General features: G+C 38.1%; 1 protein-coding gene across 1 annotated transcript in view; it reads right to left on the reverse strand.

The window, feature by feature from the left end:
* Positions 1-24749, reverse strand: part of BRINP2 (BMP/retinoic acid inducible neural specific 2) — an 88221-nt gene that overhangs the window by 52693 nt on the left and 10779 nt on the right. The window contains exon 3 of the mRNA XM_039339038.1: positions 18291-18626. Coding sequence (XP_039194972.1) covers positions 18291-18556 — 266 coding nt within the window. The 5' untranslated portion in view covers positions 18557-18626. The remainder of the gene's footprint in view (positions 1-18290; positions 18627-24749) is intronic.

Raw genomic sequence — 24749 nt, forward strand, 5'->3', positions numbered from 1 at the left:
ACGATACCTGTAATACCATCAAACATCCACATCTGCCTATCCCAGGTCTTGGGTAAGGATAGGTAGACAAAATGCCAAATCCAGTCTGAACATCTGGCTGACTGTGCGATGATCCATATAAATAATATAATAATAATAATAGACAAATTCGCTATTAGTCAATTGGAAAAGGCAGCCTTACTAGGAACTGCTTCCATCCTGCGACGATATCTGTAATACCATCAAACATCCATATCTGCCTATCCCAGGTCCTGGGTAAGGACTCAATAGGTAGACAAAATGCCAAATAGGTAGATAAAATGCCAAATCCAGTCTGAACATCTGGCTGACTGTGCGATGATCCATAATAATAATAATAATAATAATAATAATAATAACAACAACAACAACAACAACCCCCAGTGAGGCACTACCTTGATGTGGTTGTGGGGCTTGTGTACTCTGAGGAAGATGAGAGCTATGCCAGAGGTTCAACCATACTGGACAGGTCTCATCAGAGGAGTCAGACAAAGAGTGTCTCTCCCATAAAAAATATGGTGAGACGTAAATTGCAGAATGCCATACCGGCTCGGACGTCGCCCGGGTTAACAAGGTCCGCACTAGATATTGGAGTTCCTGGATATCTGGTGAAAAATGGGTTACAGGACTCAGGACTGTTGGCTGAGCAACCAGGGCCAGCAGCTGCAGAACTACTGGAAGAAAAGGTGTTTACCCGTCGCAGATACACAGTGATGGAAAACAAAGAAATAATGATCTGTTACTACAGATCAAGTCCAACAAGAAGAGGATATCTAAAACGAATGCACCAGTTCTGGAAAGAACAACATCCAGAATCAGAAATAACAGAACAGAGACTAGCAGATCAACGCCGATTTATAACACGAAATAAAGTATTCACAGAAACAGAATTGGACGAACTGCAAAGGTTTACCCAGGGCAAAGAAATCAAAGCCTTACCAGAAGTAATTCAGAATGTAGAGGCAAACCAGGGGAAGTTGGCAGTGAAGGAATCTAGCAGAGATATACAACTGTTCTCATTTGGAAACCAGGCACCTCTTCCTCAGGAAGAACAAAACCCTCTAACTAAAGAAATAAAAGAATTGAAACAAAGAATAACTGAGCATCTAGAACAGCACAAAAACAACAGAATAAGGCTACCTGCATTGAAGCTTGTTCCAAAGAAACAGCTAGCACAAGCATTAAAAGATGCAAATATTGCAATATCAAGTATAAGCACCAATTCACTGCAAGAAACAAACCAACTAATGTACAGCACAGCTGCAGTTATAACAGAATACCTGGGATGCAAAATCAACAAAGAAGAAAAACAAACAAACAGTGCACCACAAAAATGGAAGGTTAGACTAGAAAATAAGATCAGCAAGTTAAGATCACATGCAAGCAAGCTAGAACAGATGAAAGAAAAGAAGCTGAAGAACAAGAAGACCAAAGAATACCTAATCAAGAAATACCACTTAGAAACAAGGAAGATCAAGGAAGCACTGGAAATAATAAAGCAACAAATAACAGCTATAGCCAGGAAAATCAGTAGATATGAAGCTCGAATTGCAAACTATAGGCAGAACCTCCAATTTCAATCCAATCAGAAACGTTTCTACCAATCCATCAATGGAGAAACTGCAAGGAATCAGTCAGTACCTGACAAGGAAGAAACAGTGCAGTTCTGGAAGCAGATATGGGATAACCCAAAGAAATACAACAAGGATGCGGCTTGGTTAAAAGAGGTGGATGCAAATAAAACAGAAGTTGAAATGAAAGAACTAGTAACAACAACAAAAATGGTAGAAAAAAGAGCAAGGAAAATCAAAAATTGGTCAGCACCAGGTGAAGATGAACTGCATGGGTTTTGGTTGAAACATCTAACTGTTATACACCCACTCATTTCCAAGCAGTTCAACAATATACTAAAAGGAGGAGAAATTGAAAAGTGGCTAACAACTGGGAAAACCTACCTAATAATGAAAAATCCAGCAAAAGGGGCAACACCAGGCAACTACAGGCCAATTACCTGTTTACCAACAACTTTCAAATTACTAACTGGTGTGGTAGCTGATGCAGTACAACAGCATCTAGTTGAAAACAATCTCTTTCCACCTGAGCAGAAAGGAAACCGCCCCAATAGCAGAGGAACAAAAGATCAACTCCTAATAGACAAAATGATCTTGGAAAACTGCAAGAGAAGGAAGACCAACCTGAATGTGGCATGGATTGACTACAAAAAGGCATTTGACTCTCTGCCACATGACTGGATAATAAAGTGCCTAGAAATAACAGGAGTCAGTAGAAACATCAGAAAATTTGTGCAAAGATCGATGGCACAATGGAAGACACAGTTGCAGATCAATGGTGAGAAGCTGGGAGAGGTTAATATCAAGAGAGGAATATTTCAAGGAGATTCATTATCACCATTACTATTTGTCATTGCACTGTTTCCTCTGTCAACAATACTGAATAACTCAGGACATGGCTATCAAACATCAAAAACATCTGCCAGACTATCCCACCTCCTTTACATGGATGATCTGAAGCTGTATGGAAAAACATCATCTGAAATAGAATCGCTGCTCAACACTGTCCGTATATATAGCCAAGATATTGTAATGGAGTTTGGCTTGGACAAATGTGCCACACTTACTATCAAACAAGGAAAAATAGTGAAAACTGAAGGAATCAAGATGCCCCACGAAAATAACATTAAGAGTCTGGATGAGGAAGAGTACTACAAATACTTGGGTATCCTTCAAGCTGACAACATCAAGCACACTGAAGTCAAGAAAAAGATTAGAGGTGAATACATCAAGAGAGTGAAGAAGATCTTAAAGTCCAAACTCAATGGAGGAAATACCATAAAGGCAATCAACACCTGGGCAATCCCAGTCATTAGGTACACAGCTGGAATAGTGGACTGGACTCAAGCAGAACTAAAAGCAATGGATAGGCAGACCAGAAAAATAATGACAATGAATCATGCCCTTCATCCACGCAGTGACATTGATAAACTTTATCTACCAAGGCAAATAGGTGGGCGTGGAATGCTACAAGTACATCAGATGGTTGAAGAAGAAAAAATGGCTTTGGAAGAATATCTGAAGAACAATGATGAAGATGCACTGAAATTAGTATATCAGGAAGGCTTACTAACTACTGGAGAGACCAAACAGGCCTACAAGAAAGACCAAATGAAGAACAGAATAGAGGCATGGAAAGACAAAGCACTACATGGCCGATACATGAAAAAAATAGCTGGGAAAGCAGATAATAATAAAACCTGGCAATGGCTAAGAGCAGGAAAATTGAAGAAAGAGACCGAGGGACTAATTCTGGCTACACAAGACCAAGCCTTAAGGACAAATGCATATAAAGTCAAAATTGAGAAGACAGCAACAGACAGTAAGTGCCGCCTATGCAAAGAAGCTGAAGAAATAGTGGACCACCTGGTAAGCTGTTGCAAGAAGATTGCACAGACTAACTACAAGCAGCAGCATGACAAAGTAGCAACAATGGTGCATTGGAAGATCTGTAAAAAATATCATTTGCCTGTAAGCAAAAACTGGTGGGATCATAAAATAGAGAAAGTCATAGCAAATGATAAAATTAAACTGCTCTGGGACTAGAATTCAAACAGACAAGCACCTGCAACATAACACCCCAGACTTAACAATTGTCGATAAGAAAGACAAATAAGTCTGGATAGTGGACGTGGCAGTGCCTGGAGACAGCAGAATAGAAGAGAAAGAACTGAAGAAGATAACAAAATACAAAGACCTACAAATAGAAATAGAAAGACTGTGGCAAAAATAAGCAAGGGTAGTACCAATAGTGATAGGCTCCTTGGGTGCAATCCCAAAACAACTGGAGCACCACTTGAACACCATTGGCATTGACAAATTTGCTATTAGTCAATTGCAAAAGGCGGCCTTACTAGGAACTGCTTCCATCCTGCGACGATATCTGTAATACCATCAAACATCCACATCTGCCTATCCCAGGTCCTGGGTAAGGACTCGATAGGTAGACAAAATGCCAAATCCAGTCTGAACATCTGGCTGACTGTGCAATGATCCCAAATAATAATAATAATAATAATAATAATAATAGTAGTAGTAGTAGTAGTAGTAGTAGTAGTAGTAGTAGTAGTAGTAGTAGTAGTAGTAGTAAAGCTCTGGTTCTGGTGCCAGGGATGCTGCACTTGATAGACACTGTCTTGCAGAAGCTGCTTCTTTCCTGTCTGTCTTTTCCCAACCTACGTCTTGTTATAGAACTTATAATAGTAGAAATGGGAAGTACATACACAATTCTTCCAGGAATAATTAGATGGACTTTGATAATGTTCATTAAAGTGAGAAATTGACTACTCCATCAATTTATGAACTTTCATGAGGAGGACACAGTAGAGAGACCCCTATAGACTAGAGAATTTAAAAATTTAAAATCTAATTGGGCAGGATTATGTGTTAGGCAAATGACCAAATGTTTGGAGCTGGACATACTTGATTGCTCCAGAGATGATGGCTCCAGAAGTGGGGAGGTGGGGGGGTATAGAAAGAAAATCATTGATTGCTGAATCTTAATGCATGCTATCCTAAATGTCCTATGGTGCATGGAGGTAAATTCATGATTAGAGAGCGATCACCATCCCCTACTACTAATTATGATGCTCCTCTGGGAATCAGTAAAAACAGAAGCAGTCTACACCCCAATTCTGGAAATCAACAACACAAAGTGGTACAAATTAAATGGAATGAAAGTAATCTCCTAGATGGGTTGACAGCCCCAGAAACTTTAGAAATGTCTGTATGCCTGTTAGACGTCAAGTCTCAAAAAACATACCGATTTATATGATATGTTAATTCTTAACCTGAAATCTGCTTTTATCAAAGAAACAAAGCAACACTCCATTAAGTGGGGTTTAAAACATAAAAAATGCTTTGATCAGGACTGTGAGCAACTGAAAAAGTCATATCATTAAATGTATAGAAAGAAGAAACATTTTTCTTCTGAAGACCAACTACTTTTCCTTTGAAATTTAAAGGTACAATGCAAGGCCCTCCTAAAGCAAAAGAAAAGACGGGCAATGAAAGTTACCTGAAAGAAACATGCAATCAATCAAGAAGAAGGATTCTTCCCCCTTCTGACAAACTACCAGAGGATTAGGAAAACTCTTAGCCTACACCCCCTCAATCAAGTACCAATTCAACCCTGGGAGGAGTATTTCAGAGGGTTACACATGGATCCTGCTAGTAACCTAAATGAGAATGAGATTGATCTGGATCAGGTTCAGAATTGGCCTTCTGTCTCCGTGCAAGAGATAATCTAACTGACTGAATCCTAAGGTGAACAAGGCTCCAGGTGTTGGCTGTGTTTTGCTTGAAATAATTAAAAAAAGAATCGCAGCTGATGGGCACCTCTGTTAGCATCCCTATTTACATTCATAGATCAGACTGGTTATGTTCCAAAAGATTGGGGGCTGGCAATAATAATCCCAATTTATTTTAAAAAGGGCAATAAGAACAATCCATACAATTATAGGCCTGTCATCCTTTTGAGTATTGTTAACATTATAAATCACAAGCTCCAAGACTGGATAGAGAGGGCATATTCCAAGATGACCAGGCAGGATTCAGAGAAGGGAGGCCAACCGAAGGCCACTTTCTGGAGTTCCACTGTCTTGCACAAAGAAATCCTCCCTCCCTTTCTAGATTTTAAACATGCCTTTGAATTAATTTCCAGGAATGCTCTTTTGGGAAAAAAAATTTAAAACCCCACAACTACTAATAGGTGCCTCCTCTTTCTGATACAGAAATTGTATTCTAATACTACTTTAAGAGCGAGATACAATTTCCAAGCATTTCTCTCTGGTGCAGTAAGTGTTCAAAAAGGAGTGGGAAAGGAATGTATTCTTGTCCCCTCTCTTTTCAACTTATACATCAATACATTCGTGGATCTTCGTCATAATCCACATTTCCATGCATCGAAACTAGCAGACACAGAATCCACATACCCCTCTATGTTGATAACAGTACCATAATTTCACAATTAAATCCTATAGGGCTAAAAAGACCAATAGCAGCAATATTTTGGTACTACAGCCCAAAGTCCCTGTTTCTTAATTCTGATGAATCTAAATTTTGCTAAGAGGGTCACCTAACAATCCTGGAGAGAGAGGAGCACAAATTAGAGGAAGCTACTGCATTTAAATACCTTGGGGTACTTTTCCACTCTAAAGGGACCTGGAATGTGCACCAGTATCACATAGTGCAGCTAGCTCTTATATGTACAAGTGCTATTAAGCACTTAAAACAATTAATTCCTGTAGCATTAATTTTTTTCAAGCCTCGATCCTATAGAAGGATGCACTGGAAACTGCGCAAACAAAAAAATTGAGATCAGTCCTCGCTGCACCCAAAGGATCAGCAAACACCTAGTTAAGGCTTGAGGCAGGAAAGCCTGCAATTCAGGTAAGGCCTTGGAGGAGGATGATAAACTACTGCCTGAAAATCCAATTCAGACTCACCCCCTTAGTTTTAATAGACAATTTTTCTTTTCCCTGGAAACTGGCCATAGAGCAGAACAGGTATTATATGGACTTTCTGTGCCATTCCTAATTTCTTTAAGATATGACCAAGTCAAACAACTATTCAATCAAAAAAAAAAAAAAATAAGGAAAACAGAATTTAAGACTAAAGTTAATTGCTGCCCCAACACAGCACAAATTGCATGAATAAGGGCACTTGGGAAGTAACAAGGTATCTTCAAAATCTAACTTTTCCCAAGCTGAGAAAAACATTTTTCAAAGTCAGTCATAACATCTTACCATCTGCACTGCTACAAGGCAGATACTCCAAAACCCCATTAACTGAGCGTACCTGCCAATGTGACGACAAGGAGATTAAAAGCATTTCACGTGTATTACTACATTGTAAACTCTTTTGGGATATCAAGTCTGCTTATCTTCTGTCCCTAACATGTAATTTCCACAAGACTAGACAATTTCTATGTGAAACACCTTCTAGAAGATTTGAAACCATTTATCACCTATGTAATTGTCAAATGCTATGTTGCCGCAATAAAAATAAAACATAATGGGTTTCAAAAATAATCACTTTTGTTTTACTTATTACTTTAGGGTTAACACATATTAATTATCTTTTTAGACAATATATATTTTACTTCATAGTTTGTAATATTTTAGATTTACACTTGCACGGGTAATTAATGCACCATTATAGTCGTATACAACACATTTTTCTGTGTTAGTTTATCTTTGTTAGCCTGATATTTTATCTTATCTATTTGATTTTATTTTGCTATTGTTGTTTTTAATTTTTGCTAATAACAATAGCATTTAGACTTATCTGTTGCTTCATAGTGCTTTACAGCACCCTCTAACTGGTTTACAGAGTTAGCACATTGCTCCCAACAATCTGGGTCCTCATTATGCCGACTTTGGAAGGATGGAAGGCTGAGTCAACCTTGAGCCAGTGAGACTCGAACTGGTGGCAGCCACAGGCAGCAGAAGTAGCCTGCAGTACTGCATTCTAACCACTGTACCACCATGGTTCATTGACTAAATCAACTATTACACACAGAGAGCACTGATTAGAACTATGCAGCTTATAAGCAAGTACAGGTAGTCCTGGAAAAAGTGATTTATGATCATTTTTCACACTTACAATCACTGCAGCATCCCCAAGATCATATGATTAAAATTTGGAAACTTGGCAACTGGTTCATATTTATGACAGTTGCAGAGTCCTAGGGTCATGTGATCACCTGTTTGTGACCTTCTGACAAGCAAAGTCAATAGGGAAGCCAGATTCACTTAACAATCATGTTACTAACCTAATCACTGCAGTGATTCTTTTAACAACTGTGGCAAGAAAGATTGTAAAATGTGACAAAACTGACAAGAAATTTTGGACTCAGTTGTGGTCGTAAGTCAAGGACTATCTGTACTGTAAAAACTTCCTGGCTTAAGTTTGTTCATTGTTCCCACTAGCTAAAAATCAGTAAATGATGCCAAATAACATCAATCCACACACAAAAAAAGCAGAGAAGCAGGTTGGTTTGATAAGAAATAAACAAATGTGCATTGGGAAGCTGCAGCAAGAGAATATCAAGTATCAGGACCTGCTTGTCCTCTTTTCTAACCACTGCATGGAACTGTATTCACACTACAATCCCATTCAGACACCTTCAGTGTACTGTAATAAGTCTTACCTCACAGGAAAAAAGCAGAGCCCAGCACAGGAGAACAGATGGCAATATTTTACTAAAAAGAACAAGCAAGGTGATAGTGAACTCACATTCATTTCTTGTTGAACTAAGAAAAGAAGTGCTCCTCATGACATCTGAATCCTGGCTTGTACCAGACAACGGCATTTCTCCACCTCAGGTGTGCAGGGTACACTAGCTGGGCAAGTAAGCATATCACTAACTCTTCTCCATTACTGAGAAGTCCAACCTGGAACAATTCCCAGTCCAAACTGGTTGCAAGGTGGTTCTCTCTTCTCCCCATCCCCACTCTATTTTCTATGCCCAGAAGGTGACTATAACAGTGGTTATAGTCTTACATCTATTCCACCACACCTGAATTCCACCAGTTATTTTAGGCAAGGTAGAAGAGATGAAAGTGACATAGCTCCATCCCTTAAACCCTCATTATAACTACCATGGCTGCCTAACCAGAGGAACACCTGCACCCAGCCTTGAGGTAAGAGTTACAGGAGGGTCGTCTGCTGGGATGGTGGTCATGGCAATTCAATCACCATCTTGGCTGGTTTTTTTTTACTATCCCTGCACACAATCACTGACATCAAAACTTTGCACAGCAAGAGGCATCAACATTTGGCCTGGAGGAATTGACTGAAACAGGAACTTCAAAGCAACAACTTCAGGATGGATAACATTATTAATAACAGCCTCAAGAACTTCAGAGCAACAACCTCAAAATAGATAACACTATTAATAACATTTTTGTGAAGTAGGTAGCCAGTGTTCCTATTTGGAGAAACTGTAGTATGACACAGCAGCTGTAATCTAACCCTTTCTACGCCTTTCCCCAGATAAACCACTATATTGAGTCTAAAACAGTTCAGCCAATTTGTATTTATTTACTGTTAAAAATTTCTTTGCTTTAAAAGCCAATTTCATAACCTAAAGAGACAGACAAAAAGAATGCCACATCCCAGTGGACTAAATGGTGTAATCCCCAGCATAATCCTGAGCACTAGCAGCTGCCCTCAAAATTTACAGTTTCCCTCAAAGCTTACAGTAGCAATCATCTATACATATACCTGTAATTCAGGTTAACACTTCATGCATTTGATAAGCTCGTGCCAGTAGGTATTGTTAATTTTTAAATGGAAGAGGATTGATTTTGAAAAGCCTCCTACATTGTGCCTAATTACGCACAAACTTTTTTACTTTCCATTCTAAGGGCCATATATTTTTCTGCCATCTTTTTTCATCAGTAGAGGCCATGACAAAGTCAAACTCATAAATAGCTATTCTTGACAGATGGCACCCAGTTTTTCAAGATGCCCAGAGCAATCATTTGAACTGCCTTCAAAGAATAGTACATTAATTTTTCCTCCCCTTGTAATCTTTATTTTTTTGTATTGGCTCTGAGTTTCTTAAAGATAGCATTTAAGGTTGAAAAAGGCTTCATTTCCTCAGGAGCATTAACTTTCTATATCTTGAGTGAGTAATACAAAATTCTGTATATCCCAACTTCTTAGCTGCTACTTTTAAAATTCTTGTTAAAGCTGTTATTCTTTCTGCCTGCATATTTAAAAGCCCACAAAATTTTTCAAACATATTAACTCCAATCCCACCTGCCCCAAGGGATGATCCATGCTTTATCCATAGATATTGCTGAATAATATATCTAATCTCTGTGAAAAGATTTTTACTCCTGAGAAAATTCTATAAAAATGAACTTATTTATATTTTATAATCTTAGTTTGTAGGTCAGTCTCTGGAAAGTTGTTTCTGAATGGGCTGCATTGTACAGGAGCAAATACCTTCAACACATCTTTATGCTTTTTAGACATATGAAATATAAAGGTTTGCAACATATGTATAACACCAATAAACCTTGAATATGCATTACCATGAAATAATAAAACTGTACATGAAGCATCTTTCATAAACCCAACCATATTCTTTTGTATCACATTTGTTAGTTTTGCAGACTAGATAAATTTTTAGTCTGATCCAGCAAGACTGGTTTCACATTGCTTCATATTACAATCTCATAACACTGTTTAATCAATCAATCAATCAATCAATTTTTATTATGGTCAGCATTCATAACACTGTTGCCAAATTCTTCTTCTCATTCATGTGTGTACGATGCCAGGAGACTATTATGCATGTTGTTGTTTTTAATTTGGGGAAGGGTCCCCCAAATAGATGTAATGATCGTGGTTGTGATGAAAAAGAAAAAACAAAAGGTTTTCTGTTTAGTAACAAATATACTCTGTGACCAACAAACAGAAAAACAAATTAAAAGCCATAAAATAAAATGAAATAGATAGATAGAAAGAAAGATAAAAATAAATTTGAAAGCCTAAAAACAAAAAAAAGTAGATAAAGCCAGAGAGTAAAAGAGAATTGGTAATAAAATATCAGCAACATCAGGGTCAAAACAGTATTTTCCTTCTCACTGAGACAGTAACCAACAAAAATTTAGTCACTCTATTCATAACAGTTGAGTTCTGATCCTTCAAAAGGGATTTTTCATCCTGTCTTACCCAGTCAGTACCTGGACAGCATGTTGTGGATCCTGTCTGCTAAAGAATTTTGCCTGGCAGGATCCAGGATGGGAGCCTTTTCTACCATTGCCCCCACCCTTTGAAACATTTCCCCCACACACACTGAGGAGAGGCGGGTCCCCACTTTTTGCGGGACCATTTCTGATTCAGCATGGATCAGATCACTTGAGGCACAACATAGGGTTGCTGAAAAAGAACAAGCAAAACCCAGCACCTAGGAATTCAAGGGTGTTATATTTACAAACTGTGAGCGGTAAAGCATCTGTAACACAACTTTAGCTTTAAACAGATACAAGGGAACCAGATGGCATCTACCAAAAGTCCAATATTGTCTTGGCAGCACTATTCCCTTTGTCAGAGATAGCTTTAATATAGAGCCCTGGAATACAACACATCACTATTTAAAGGCAGAAGTGTGCCTTCTGTTATCACTCTGTCAGTGGAATTTGTGGCACTATAGTCCCCCTGAAAATGCCATAATTTTAATTTCGGAATATTTATTTATTTATTTATTAAAATTTATAGACCGCCCCACTCCTGCAGGACTCCAGGTGGCTAACAATAAAACCACAATATAACTTAACAAAACAAACAATACAATAACATTCATCCAGGGGTCAGATTTTATAAACCCCAGGCCTGCCGGAAAAGCCAGGTCTTAAGCAGCTTGCAGAAAACCAACAGGGTGGGAGCGGTCCTAATCTCCGGGGGGAGCTGGTTCCAAGACGTGGGCGCCATCACAGAGAAAGCCCTCCCCTGTGGCCCCGCCAAATGGCACTGCTTGGCCGACGGGACCTGAAGGAGGCCCAGCCTGTGGGATCTAACTGGACGAAGGGAACTATGAGGTAGTAGGCGGTCTCGCAAATAGCCTGGCCCTGAGCCATATAGACCTTTAAAGGTAATAACCAACACCAAACCATTGTAGGCTTTCTTCCCTATGAGGGGCCACCATATCCCAGAGACTCCTCCTTAGACTGATCAGAGAAAGTGAAAAGATTGCTTCATTATCTGCATAAAGCAATGGTGTAAAATGTATCCTTGAGTTTGGGTGTGTATGTGTGTTAAAATTCCCTTTTAATTTGGCTACTACAATTTCAAATAGATATTAAACAAAGATGATGGGGGGACAAAATACAGCCCTGTTTCAACTCACTGCTTATTGGGGTACTCACACTAAATTGCCTGGCATTCTCACATCTAACTTGGGCAATGATGTTTTCATGTGATTAAACAAAGAAGCCACAGCTCTTTACAGGTAGCTTCCAGCAGAGTCTGGTGAAAGGGAGGCTAAGCTAGGGGCCACCATAAGCATTTGCCTTCTCTAACTCAAATGCAACCAAGTCACTATCTGAACTTTCCCATACTGAATTAGTTAATTAATTTAATAATTTCCAAATAGAGTCCAGGGGAATCGTGTGGTAATTAACCAATAGGGAGTGCACAATAGAGAGAGTGGGATTGTATAGGGAACCAAAATGTGTGTCCAAGTAAATGCAGAAATCTCAGTTTCTGAACAGATCTTTTCTCTCTAGACAAGCACTGGAATAAACCATGTAATTGATCTTTGAAATGACATAGCTCAGTACTAGAAAAACCTATTAGTAATTCTCCTCTCATTGCAAACAAAATAGCAAGATCTCTAAAGTCACAGAAACTCTTGGTAACTCTCCAAAGTCATGGGTATTGAAAAAGAAAGTGGCACTAGTTCAAAAACAATTTTTTATGAGTGCCTATAAAACTTCAAGTTTTAAAAACTTTTTCAATGATGTTTCAAATTGTTAGTTCCTCAGAGCCTTTAGAAATGAGTGGCATACAATTATCGCATAAAACAAAGTTTTTTGCTCCAGTTTTTCTCTTTTTCTGGTCCAATCTCAAGTAGCCAATTATAGCCATGTTGTATCTTTCAGATTGGAATTTTGTCTCTATATTTACAAGACATGCAGCTAGAAACAAAATAAACTGGAAAGTTTCCTATATAGTTAATCCACTTTCTGAAGGCATGACTTGGGATTATGGCAAAACTGATACTGGTTCTGCTTACAGCTTTATTCTAACTTTGCTAATGTTTTGATTGTGTCTAATTTAGAATACTGATTTTATTACTGAATATATATATATGGAACACATGGAACTGCCTTAAAACAAGTCAGGACACTGTTCCATCTGTTGTTTACTCTGATAGGCAGTTGCCCTCATAAAAATATTAAATTATCTACTTGGAAAACCAAAAGTTTCATCTGATTATGTTCCCAAAATGGCCAGTCAAATGCTCACAGAGAACCAGATCATGAGGACAATGAAAACAATTGACGTGCAACAGTATTTTGTTTCGAACGTGTGTAGTTCTCATACACAGCTCTCATGGCTTATAGATATAGATTATCTCCTTTTATTTGTCTGACCCACTATAAAGCAATCCTGGTAATCCTCCAGGGCTATCATGCATTATAGATTTTCTTCATCTTGCTTCCTAATTGGTAATAACATGAACTGAATCATATCTCTCATGCTCTATAGCTAACCTAGAGTTCTTCATCAGCTGCTACACTAGGGCTACTGGGAGATAACATTTACCAGACCCGTTCTGTTCTCCTGTAGTTAACTGTTTTATACACAAGGAAAATTAATTGTATTTTTAATTCTCTAACACTGGATTTAAATGCAAGTAGTTGACCTTTCTGTCCATAAACATTATGTATATCACAACTATAAACTTTATCCATAGTATGTATTATGTTTTCAAGCTGAACGATATGACTCTCTCTCCCTCTCAAACACATTCAGAGTAGTTCATATTGCCTCCCCTTAAATAAATTATCAGAGCAAAACAACATGCTCTATTCATTATTAGTAATCTGCATTCTCAGCTTTTGTAAGCAAAACTTCAAGAGAAAAAGGGAGGATTTTTAGAAAAACATAAAAGAAAAGAGAACCGCCAGCCAATTTCCTCTATCTGTAGTTTAGCTCCACTTACATATCAATTTATCACAGAGTGGAGCAAACATTTGGTAGCCCAAGGCAGAACATAAGGGGATGCGGGTATCAAGTGAGGAGAGCCAAAGTGAATGGAGCAATGAGATTGCATTAGGCCTTATCAAAAACACATGGCAAGACAAAAATTTGGAAGCTATTTTCCCCAGATTAGAGAAGATGAGTGTTATATTGATTTTGTTTGTCCTTTTCTTTTTTAATTATCTTATGTCTTACTTGTATTTATATTACACTTACCTTGTATCTCAAAATAGCAAGAAATTATGCAGAACTGGACTATCATAATGTATTGCTGCAGTCTGAGTGGGCTCAGAGGCCACAAAAACAGGCATCAGGTGCCATATGAAGCCTAGGCCAGAGGTTACCAACATGGCTTAGAAAAATCTAATTATGTAGCAAAGTATCCCCAGACTAGGAATGGGAAGCAAGGACAATTAGTTGTTTAAAGGGAGACAGATTTCTAGGGAGAGCAGAAAAGGTAATTGGCTCCAGCTTCCTTGCCTGCAAACCTTTCTGGTTGCTCTGCTTGTCCCCGGAAGCACTTTTCAGGACAGATGTCACATGCAGCTTTAGTTAAGCAATTTGTTTCTAAACTGTATATAATATTGTAACTAACTTAAGCAGTTTCTCTCTTCCCACGAAGATTTGGCAAGCAGAAACGGTCACATATCAATCTGCATTTGAATCATTTTTTCTATTCTCAATGCACTTTAAGGGCTGGGCGGAAATGCTAACAAAGTGAAAAAAAACATCTTATTTAATAGAGCTGTGCATTTAAAAGGTGTTACAGGTGTTATTTTTTTCCTGAATAAAAACAAAGCTGCTTTAAGGAGTTACCTTTTGAAACACCTTTTTGGGATTAAATCCAAAGCATAACACAAGACTAACAATTCATAATGATGCTATGTGTAGCACAGAAGTAATGAGTAACTTTAAGAGCTCTTCTTGGAGGGATATTATTTTGAGGAAGCCAAGGAATTGCCAGTTTTAAATGGTTATTTTTCCAATCTAATTTGATGCCTGACAGCTTTGTTGCAGCTTGCCAAAGTCAGAAAGCCAGTGAGCAAACATACAAATAGCCACAACATACTAAAAATAGTACAACACAAGCAGTGATCCTGCCCCATAGAATAGGCTTTGCTCATTTGCTTTCACTATTGATCTACTACACTGATTTATTGTTAAATGGCATGTTCTATTCAAAGGAGTCCCTTTATATTGACTTATAAAAATCAAGCTACATTCCAAAAGCTCCTTACTTACACCAATTTAGTATTGGCAGACACTATTGATATTAGGAGTTAAACAAGCTCTGCAAAAATGCATTTTGCTTTTTTAAAAAAAATTCTAATATTGTCCTTTTGTAGCAGTGGTTCCCAAAGTATGGAATATGAATATGAAGAAAGCTTAATGTGTGTGCACACAAAGTTTCATGATACAATAACCCCTTGAAGTAGATGGCCTCTGATCTTATAGAAGAATATTGGATATTGGAATATCTTGTGTCCTTGAAGTAAGACAGTATCTCTCAGACTTAGCAAGTTTAAGATGTGTGGACTTCAACTTCTAAAATTCTCCATGCTGGCCAGGGACTTCTGGAAGTTGAAATTTGCATGTCTTAAACTTGCCAAGTTTGAGAAACACTATGTTAGTGTCAGACAAATTCCCATTATCTAATAATAATAATAATAAAAGTTGGAAGGGACCTTGGAGGTCATCTAGTCCAACTCCCTGCTCAGGCAGAAAACCCTGTACCATTTCAGACAAATGGCTGTCCAGTCTCTTCTTAAAAACTTCCAGTGTTGGAGCATTCACCACTTCTGGAGGCAGGTTGTTCCACTGATTAATTGTTCTAACTGTCAGGAAGTTTCTCCTTAGTTCTAGGTTGCTTTTCTCCTTAATTAGTTTCAATCCATTGCTTCTTGTCCTGCCTTCAGGTGCTTTGGAGAACAGCTTGACTCCCTCTTCTTTGTGTGAACCCCTAAGACAGCAGTTCTCAACCTGTGGGTCGCGACCCCATTTGGGGTCGAACAACTATTTCATGGGGGTCACCAAAGTCCTGGAGTTTTTCCTCATAGAATCCTTATGAAACGCAGTCCGGCATTTTTGTTGGTTTGTTTGTTTGTTTCCCCCTTTTTCATGAGTTGTGCTACTCCCTCTTATTCTATTGGCTTTTGAAAGCCAATAGAATAGACTCTATTCAAGAGAGTCTATTCTATTGGCGTTCGAAAGCCAATAGATTCTATTGGCTTTCAAACACCAATAGAATAGACTCTCTTGAATAGAGTATAATTCTATTGGCTTTCAAAAGCCAATAGGAATTGTCCAGGCTGTCTCTGCCCTGCTGAGCCCGCCAAAAGTTGTCTGCAGCTAAGGCGAGCTTTCTGGAAGTTTCCACCCCTCCCTGCTGAGCAACTACTAAATGTCAGTAAAAGAGGGCCAGGGATGGGAGGGCCGCCAGGAGCGCCTGGGCCTGCCTGTCACCACAGTGAATGGGTGGTGGCCAAGGGAAGGCTAGCGGGGCAGTGGCAGGTGCAGGGAAGGTAGCTGGCGTGCATGGCTTACCTCCCTTGGGCTGGGCCAGCTTGTGGCCCAGCCAGTGGTCGGCCTGCGCCGTCGCTGCCGCTTGCCATGGCCGCCCAGGATCACCTGGGCCTGCCTGCCATTGCAGCGAATGGGGGGTGGCCAAGGTAAGGCTAGTGGGGCAGTGGCAGGCGCAGGGAGGGTAGCTAGCATGCGTGGGGTCAACTCTCAGCTGGCTGTCGGGAGCCGGGTGGTGTGTAGCGGCCCCGCCAGCTCCCCACCGATGTCCAGATGCTTGAAACGCACCCCCAACGCTGCCATGGGCCAGCTCAGCTGCATGGGCGGCCGGTCCGAGCCAAGCCCTCCTCATGATGAAATCGCAGACGTCGCCGCCTTGCCAGCTACGCCTCGGCCGGTGCAGGGGGCGGCACCAAGCATGCACAGCTCTCCCAGGCCGAGGTGGGTGCTGGGCGATGGCCTGCGTGCGCCCTCAGCCCGCCCGGCATGCGCTCCAGCCGCAGGAGAGGAGGCAGAGCATGCGCACCTCCTGCCCCTGCCCACAGGGAAATACAGGTAGTCCTTGACTTACGACCACATGGTTGGGGGTCGCGGCATTAGGAAGGTTGAGAACCACTGCCCTAAGATATTGGAACACTGCTATCATGTCACTCCTCGTCCTTCTCTTCATTAAACTAGACATACCCAATTCCAGCAACTGTTCCTTATATGTTTTAGCCTCCAGTCCCCTAATCATCTTTGTCGCTCTTCTCTGTACTCTTTCTAGACTGTTCTTTCAGCCAGAACAGTCATCCTTAGACAGAACAGTGTGCTATATGAGTGTCGTATGTATAACAATCTTTTCTTTTTCCTATTTTGTTGCTGTGGTATGGGAAGAACTTAAGTGGATTTGAAAGCAGTCCCTGTTTTAAATGTTTGGAAATGTGTCTTTGCAGACATGAAAAAAATCAACTTTCAGTCAAAAATGTAAATCAGATTTATAGATGACAAAGGTCTGTTGAACAAATGCTACTTCTTTTCAACATACAGTAGGTATCAATTATCAGGCAGGTGACTGAATAATCTTTTGTTGGCTGTTGGGCCACCTAACTTAATTTGGTTAGATTGATCCATCCTGTTACTCACATCCATCAATATCAAATTAAGATACATCCAGGATAATCTTAGAATGGTTAAAACACAGTGTCAGACTTCTAGAAGAGAAATTCCATTCTATCCTGAATTTGGGGGCTACAGTTAACCAACATCCCCAGTCAGCATGGCTGGGAACAGTAAAAACTATAATCTACAATATTTACAAGGCAGAGGTTGGAGAAGGTTGGCCAATGGCACTATCATTCTATTCATTCTCCTCATGAATTGTTGCTGAATTTGAATGAAGTGGATTAAACCTTGCAAAACAAATATGATGGCAAGAAATATTCAGGAGAGGATTAATAGTCTGTCTACTATACTCCACGTTAGATAGCATCAGATATCTTTCATCTTTAGTTGAATATCTAACAAGATGCTGTCCTCCCACAATCTCAGTCAATGAAGAATTACTGTTCAGGCTCTACTGAAGTTGTCATACTAATCAGGAATCTCAGTTCCAACACTTTTAGAAAGTGCTAGATTGGGAAAGGCTGCTGAAAAAAGAGAGGCAGCATGATATCATGATCATGGCTTCCAATTTTTTTCACCTTCTACAGAAGATCTTCCTATTGAATTGGTATCCAGGGGCTTTATCTGATTGCCTTCTTCTGTTCCACCTTTAAGAATGTTCCAAATATGACACTTGAGCTAGCAGCTACCACACACTGTCCCTTATTACAGGCCCTTATAGATATAAAAGCCTGGCATAGAATATTATACTATAATCTGTACTGTTTTACATCGCTATTCCATGAAAGCTTGAGATAAAGAATATTAGAAAGTGTTATAGTTTGTGAAAATTTTTGTTTTGTCTGCATGGCTTACCGGTAGATCCTGTATCTAGTGGTGAAACCCTGACGATAGCGCTCTATAAAGTCAACGTAGTCTGGGGCTCGGTGGAATGGTCCTCGATCAGTAAGGAGCCAGTCCAATGGCACTTGGCTGGAGAAAGCAGTTGAGGCATGCTGTTCATGAGGCGTTGCAACAGTTGTAGTCGGGCCCCAGAATCCCAGAATCAGCACCAAGACTGATGACAACCATGGGACCATCAGCTGGAGACCATTAAATCGAGAGCCACGCTGCCACCTCATGCTTCTCCTGCTCAGTTGGCTTCTTCATTCTCTCACCACTCTTTCCTTCTTGGTACTCCTTCAGGATTTCCTGCATTAGGAAGGAACAAGGATAAGGAAATAAACTGTACATGAAGCCCCGAGAACCACCGTGGAGAGGCCTGCACATCTGTGGTTCATAAAACCAAACACTCAATGTGTAGACGTGTTTCTGAACATGGTTTCCAACTGATACATTCCAAGACACTGACATTTGAGGTTCATAGTAATAACTGTGTAACAAAGCAAGTAATTAACATGTTTGCAACTTTAAGCTTATACCAAGATTTGTGCACTAAGTACGGCATGCTGGTTTCAAATCAGTGATTCCTTCTCAACATGTTATGAATGTACTGCTGTTGAAATTGTTTTTTCTTGATCAATCTGGAGTTAAAGCATAGTAGGCAAGATAAATGGCAGTGATCTGGAATGTATCAATATATTATAACAACTGAGAACTGAAAGAGAGCTGCAGTGAAAACATACAATTTTGTTACAACTTCCTTCTTGAACATATACTACAGGTAGTCCTTGATTTATGACCACAATTGAGCCCAACATTTCTGTTGTTAAATGAGACATTTGTTAAGTGAGTTTTACCCCATTTTATGACTGTCCTTGCCACATTTGTTAAATGAATCAGTGCAGTTGATAAGTTGTAATTTGGTCGTTAAATGAATCTGGCTTCCCCATTGACTTTGTCAGAAGGCCACAAAAGAAGATCACATGACCTTGGGACACAGTAACGGTCATAAATATGAACCAGTTGCCAAGTATCTGAATTTTGATCACATGATCATAGGGATGCTTCAAACTTTGTAACTGAAAAAAAATGGTCATAAGTCATTTTTTTCAGTGCCATTGTAACTTTGAACTGTTGTAAGTTGAGGACTACCTGTACATTTTAGCTGAATATACAAAAAACTTGGAATCAGACTTGTGAGCATACCAGAAGAAGTCAATATGTAGGCATTAGCCCATTTCCCACATATATGGGAGTTAGAGAGTGAATATAAATACTGTATGCTATCACTTCTGAATATCAGTTGACGAAGCCACATGTTACAGTAGCTGCTTGAACAGTTGAAATTACTGTTACACTTATAATTGACCTAAAAAGTATGTCATTACTATAAGCATATTATAGATATTGGGATTAAGAAGAAATACAGGTAGTCCTCAACTTACAACAGTTCATTTGGTGACCGTTCGAAGTTATAATGGCACTAAAAATAGTGACTTATGACCGTTGTTCACACTTACGACCATTGTAACATCCCCATGGTCATGTGATCAAAATTCAGATGCTTGGCAATTGACTCTTATGTATGATGATTGCAGTGTTAGGTGACCCATCTTTTACAACCTTCTGACAAGCAAATGAGGAAACCAGATTCACTTAACAACTGCAGGATTTACTTAACAAATGTGGCAAGAAAGGTTATAAAATGGGGCAAAACTCATTTAACAACTGTCTAATTTAGCAAAATTTTGGGCTCAGTTGTGGTCGTAAGTTGAGGGCTGCCTGTAGAAATCACCTGGAATGCTCATCACTCAGATTTATCACTCAACAATTTTATCTTATTCATATTACATATCTCACTTAAATTTACATGACAATTAATTCCCCATCATAGGTTATGTCATCTTATATAGACATAACAGATCTTCTGTGTTGCTACCTGCTGTCACTGAAATATATCCCACTTATTCAGAAAGGATGTTGTCTGCCCTGTCCCTTCTTCCTTTCCCCAAATTTTAAAATAAAATATTGTCAACTCAATTTCAACATTATACATCCTATTTCATTGTAAGTATCTGTTGCTGAGTAAATGAAATGCTGAATGACAAGAGTGGGAATAATTTGTCAAAATGGACAGTGGTTTTTTGCCAAACCACCTAAACCACCAAAATAAATTAAATCCAAGACAGGCAGTACAAACACAGTATAAACAAGTTCCTAAAGAGGTACTGCTTACTTCCAAACTCAAAACTGCAATAAGCAGGTAGATTACTTAAAAGATTTAAATAATGGCAGTTTTGTTTCCTAAGTAAACATTGTCTCAGGGCAATATTTGAAAAGCTACTCTTTGGGATCTTCATTTTCAAATCTATGAAGGATTCACTTTTGTTCTCAAAACACACGTTTCTATTTTTATCTCCAAGCCCATTCCTCTCTGAAGCTATCCAATGAATACCATAAAACATTCATGTGTTTATTTCTTCACTGGCAAAGAATTATAAGGTTGTCTCCCTTTGCTCTCATTTCGGAACAAGTTTCCCTAATCTGATGCCTTTTAAATAATTCCACAAGTCATGCCAAGTTTAGATTGCTGAAAACTGCAAGTAAGGGAAATCTGCAGTAGCATAATATTGCTTTCACTGATGACCTGCTGGAGCTTGGGATGAATTATGAAGCTTCAGCTGAGGGGAGGGGAAGGGAGGCTTGCTGACCTGCTTCCTGGAAACACAGTAGTGAGAGACTTTGTCACAGAGATGTTGAGACTAAGGGTGCCAGAGACCTGTTAATACATACAACACTTTTCCTGATTAGCTGAAATGTGCCTGTGAGAGAGTATTAATTTTGGCAAGAAGATCTGTTCTGGATTCAGAAGTGAGGCTCCTGGACCTGGAGAATGTATCTACCAACTAGAAAGGGTCAGAAGGCAAAGGTATTATGCTAGGCCTATATTTTGTCTGCTGTTGTTGTTTAGTAGGTAGAAGCTGTATTATGGTCCCTGCAATGGTTTCCTCTCATGCAGTGAAGTACTCTGATAGCTGTAAATGCAAATGAGCTGAAAGATGAAGAATGAAAGTCAAGGCGCACAGTGAAAAAAATGGGACTAAGTTTAAATATAAAGATAATCCAGGCTAAAAAGAACAGATACAGTAAGAATTGACAATGAAGATACTGAATTCTGGTACAGAACTTCTGCCTTTTAAGATCAACCATTAAGAAAAAAGAAATACAATGCAGATTAGAGAGAAATACAAAAGATGAAATAAGTAAGATAAATACTTTCTGTCTCCCAAAGTTTGATGGTTCTCCTGCTAATTCAATTTTTCTTGTTGTATCGAACCTTGAAGATTTTTTCCTCTTTTTGTGTCAAATTGTAATTCTTTTCCTTTGTTGTTTCATCAATTTGATCATACTCTTCTAATCTGTAGGCTGCTGTCTGATTTATTTATGCCTTTGTTGTTATTTCCTGGGTGTTTTTTAATTGTAAATTTAGATTGGAAATATGCTTATTTAAATCATCAAAGTTGTTTCGGATTTCCTCATGGTTCGAGTCTACTGTCATTTGTATTTGTCCTAACATTACATATATTTCCTCCTGGAAAATATTTATCTTGCCTTGAAGTATTGCTTCTGGAGGCCCTTGATTTTCCAGGCTAAGTCCTTCAGGAGAAAATATTGAATGTGGCATCCTGTCATTTTTTGATACGTATGTGATATCCATGTCTCCCCCTTCAAATAATCTTTCATCAATGTTTTAATTCAAAAGTCAGTTTATCAGTCAGTCAAAATTACAATTCAATATGTTAAGCCACTTTAAATCCTTCCTACAGATTCTCCTCTAAAAGATTAGCCAAAAAGCCAAGGTTTTTCTTTTCCATAAACAGTTCTTAGATTTAAGAACTGTTTTTTTTTCTTTCAAACACTTTTTAATCTTATAGCTAGCTCTTCCTTTTTCCCAGCTGTCTTCAAGGTTATTTGCAATTCAAAGGAACAACTTTTTCTTTGTTTCTAGGCACTCTGCCAATTTCTGAGTCGTTATTGTTAGTGTTCTATTCTCTAAGTTTCCACTAGATGTCAGCAGTTATTTCTTTTTTCAGTTTTTCTTTCAATCAAAAAGTTATTTTTGTTATATATTTTTATAATTCCATCAAAAAAAATTTAGGGTATAATCTTGACAGTTTTTTAGTTCCTAAATTTGTTCAAACTGAAGTATTTTTAATCAAATTTTAATATATTTCTTCCCTCCTTTAATATTAATTTGCTGCTTCCATCTGTAAGGGAATGGGGATATAGTCCTCTCCCTTCACTTTTGGAGGGTTTTTTTTTTGGATCTTTTCAAGGATTTAGATAGTAGATAGAAGAAAGAAGATCAGTATTCTCACCAATTCCAAGCACACTGTTCACCAATGTTTACGTTCGTGCTCTGGGACTTTGGCTGCAAGCAGCTTGGGCTAGACACTGATCTCATACTAGCCTTTCTCCTGTCGGCATAAAATTCCTGAGTGGCTTTCAACAATGGAAGCATTTGCTTATCCGAATTTGATTAACTATGATAAATTGGTTAGTTATAAAGATATTTTGGACAAGGACGGAAAACTCAAAGACAGGCAAGCCCTTCAACAACAAGGTATTGACTTAACATGGTGGTCCTATTTGCAAATTCAAACAAGATATGAAAAAGACATAAAAATAATGGGATTTTACAAAGAGCTGACTCCACTTGATAAAATACTTTTAAAAACAGATGAACATTTGATTAAGAAGCTTTATAAATACTTATTAAATTGGAAGATGGAAGAAGAACAAGTAAAAGAGACAATGATTGTATAGGCAAAGAACTTTGGATATTCTATAGAATTAGAAGACTGGCAAAATCTGTAGGATAAAAATATTAAACTTACTAAAGCAATAACATACAAAGAAAACTTATACAAAATGTTTTATAGAAGGCATATGACACCAGTTCGCTTAGCAAAAATGTTTAAAAATTTATCAGATACATGTTGGAAATGTAAGCAAAAACCGAGTACTTATTACCATGCCTGGTGGACATGTTCTATTGCAAAAAAATATTGGTGTAAGATTCATAGATGGTTAGAAAATATGATGAAAATCCAGATAGAATTTAAACCAGAACTGTTCCTGTTAGGTATATTAAGACCTAATTATGGCAAAGAAAATGATTATTTAATATTACATGTATTAACAGCTGCAAGAATAGTATTTGCCCAATTTTGGAAAAATGAAAACCTACCATCAGACCAGATTATAATTTTGAAAATCCTAGATTGTGCAGAAATGGACAGATTAACGTTAGAGATGAAGGAGAAAGAAGATTCAATCTTTTATAAAACCTGGAGGAAATTTTATCAGTGGGTTGAAACACGTTAGAATAAGAAGAGATTTTAGAGTTTTATTATATTAAGTATTATGGTTGATGATTGGAAATAGTTGTTATGCTATCAACTATGTTAATTATTTAAAGGAATATTAGTGTTTTACCAAATGTCAGTTGTAACTATATCGATTTATTCTTATAAATGTCTAATATTATATAAACAATAATACTTTTTTATTATTATTTTTTTAAAATTTTTATTTTTAACCAACAAGACAAAACAGAACAAAGCAAAACATAACACACATACACACACAATATATACTCCTCCTTCTTTTTTTTACAGCAATTACGTAATGGTAATGTAATATTTACATTTCCCCCTTATTCTTCTTTAAATATTTGTCCTTATAGCCCCATTATTTCTTATTTACATTTTTCTTCCTTCATGTTCTACTTCTTACTAAGAATAATTCATATTATTATTATTATACATTATTATACACATATTTTCACTTTTGACCTTTCCATATTTATTCTCCTCTATTAATTCTAGTCTCCAACCAGACATACAACTTGTTCCATACTATATAATACTCTGTGTCTTCCTTTTCTTTTATCTCTTTTGTTAATTTGTCCATCTCAGCACAGTCCAGGATTTTTCTTATTACTTCTTCCTCTGATGGTATATTCTCATTTTTCCAGCACTGTGCATATGCTATTCTTGCCACCGTTATTATATGTAAAATTAAGTACCATATTTCTTTACTATATTTTCTATTTAAAATACCCAACAAAAAGATCTCTGGTTTCCAGTCTACAGGTTGGTCTATTATTTCTTGGATCCATTTTCTTATTGTAGACCAGTATTTTTTTGCAACTGGGCATGTCCACTATAGATGGTAATATGTTCCATGTACTTTTTTACATTTCCAACATGTTGGCGAATTATTCTGGAACATCTTGGCAAACTTTGCAGGTGGAAGATGCCATCTGTAAAACATTTTCAACTGGTTTTCCTTGAATGCCACCGACATAGTCAATTTTATATTTATTTCCCATATTTTTTCCCATTTCTCCAATTCTATATTATATCT

Source organism: Crotalus tigris, unplaced genomic scaffold (genome assembly GCF_016545835.1).
Source record: "Crotalus tigris isolate CLP2741 ecotype Arizona unplaced genomic scaffold, ASM1654583v1 scf7180000017728.211934, whole genome shotgun sequence".
In the NCBI taxonomy this organism is placed as follows: Eukaryota; Metazoa; Chordata; class Lepidosauria; order Squamata; family Viperidae; genus Crotalus; species Crotalus tigris.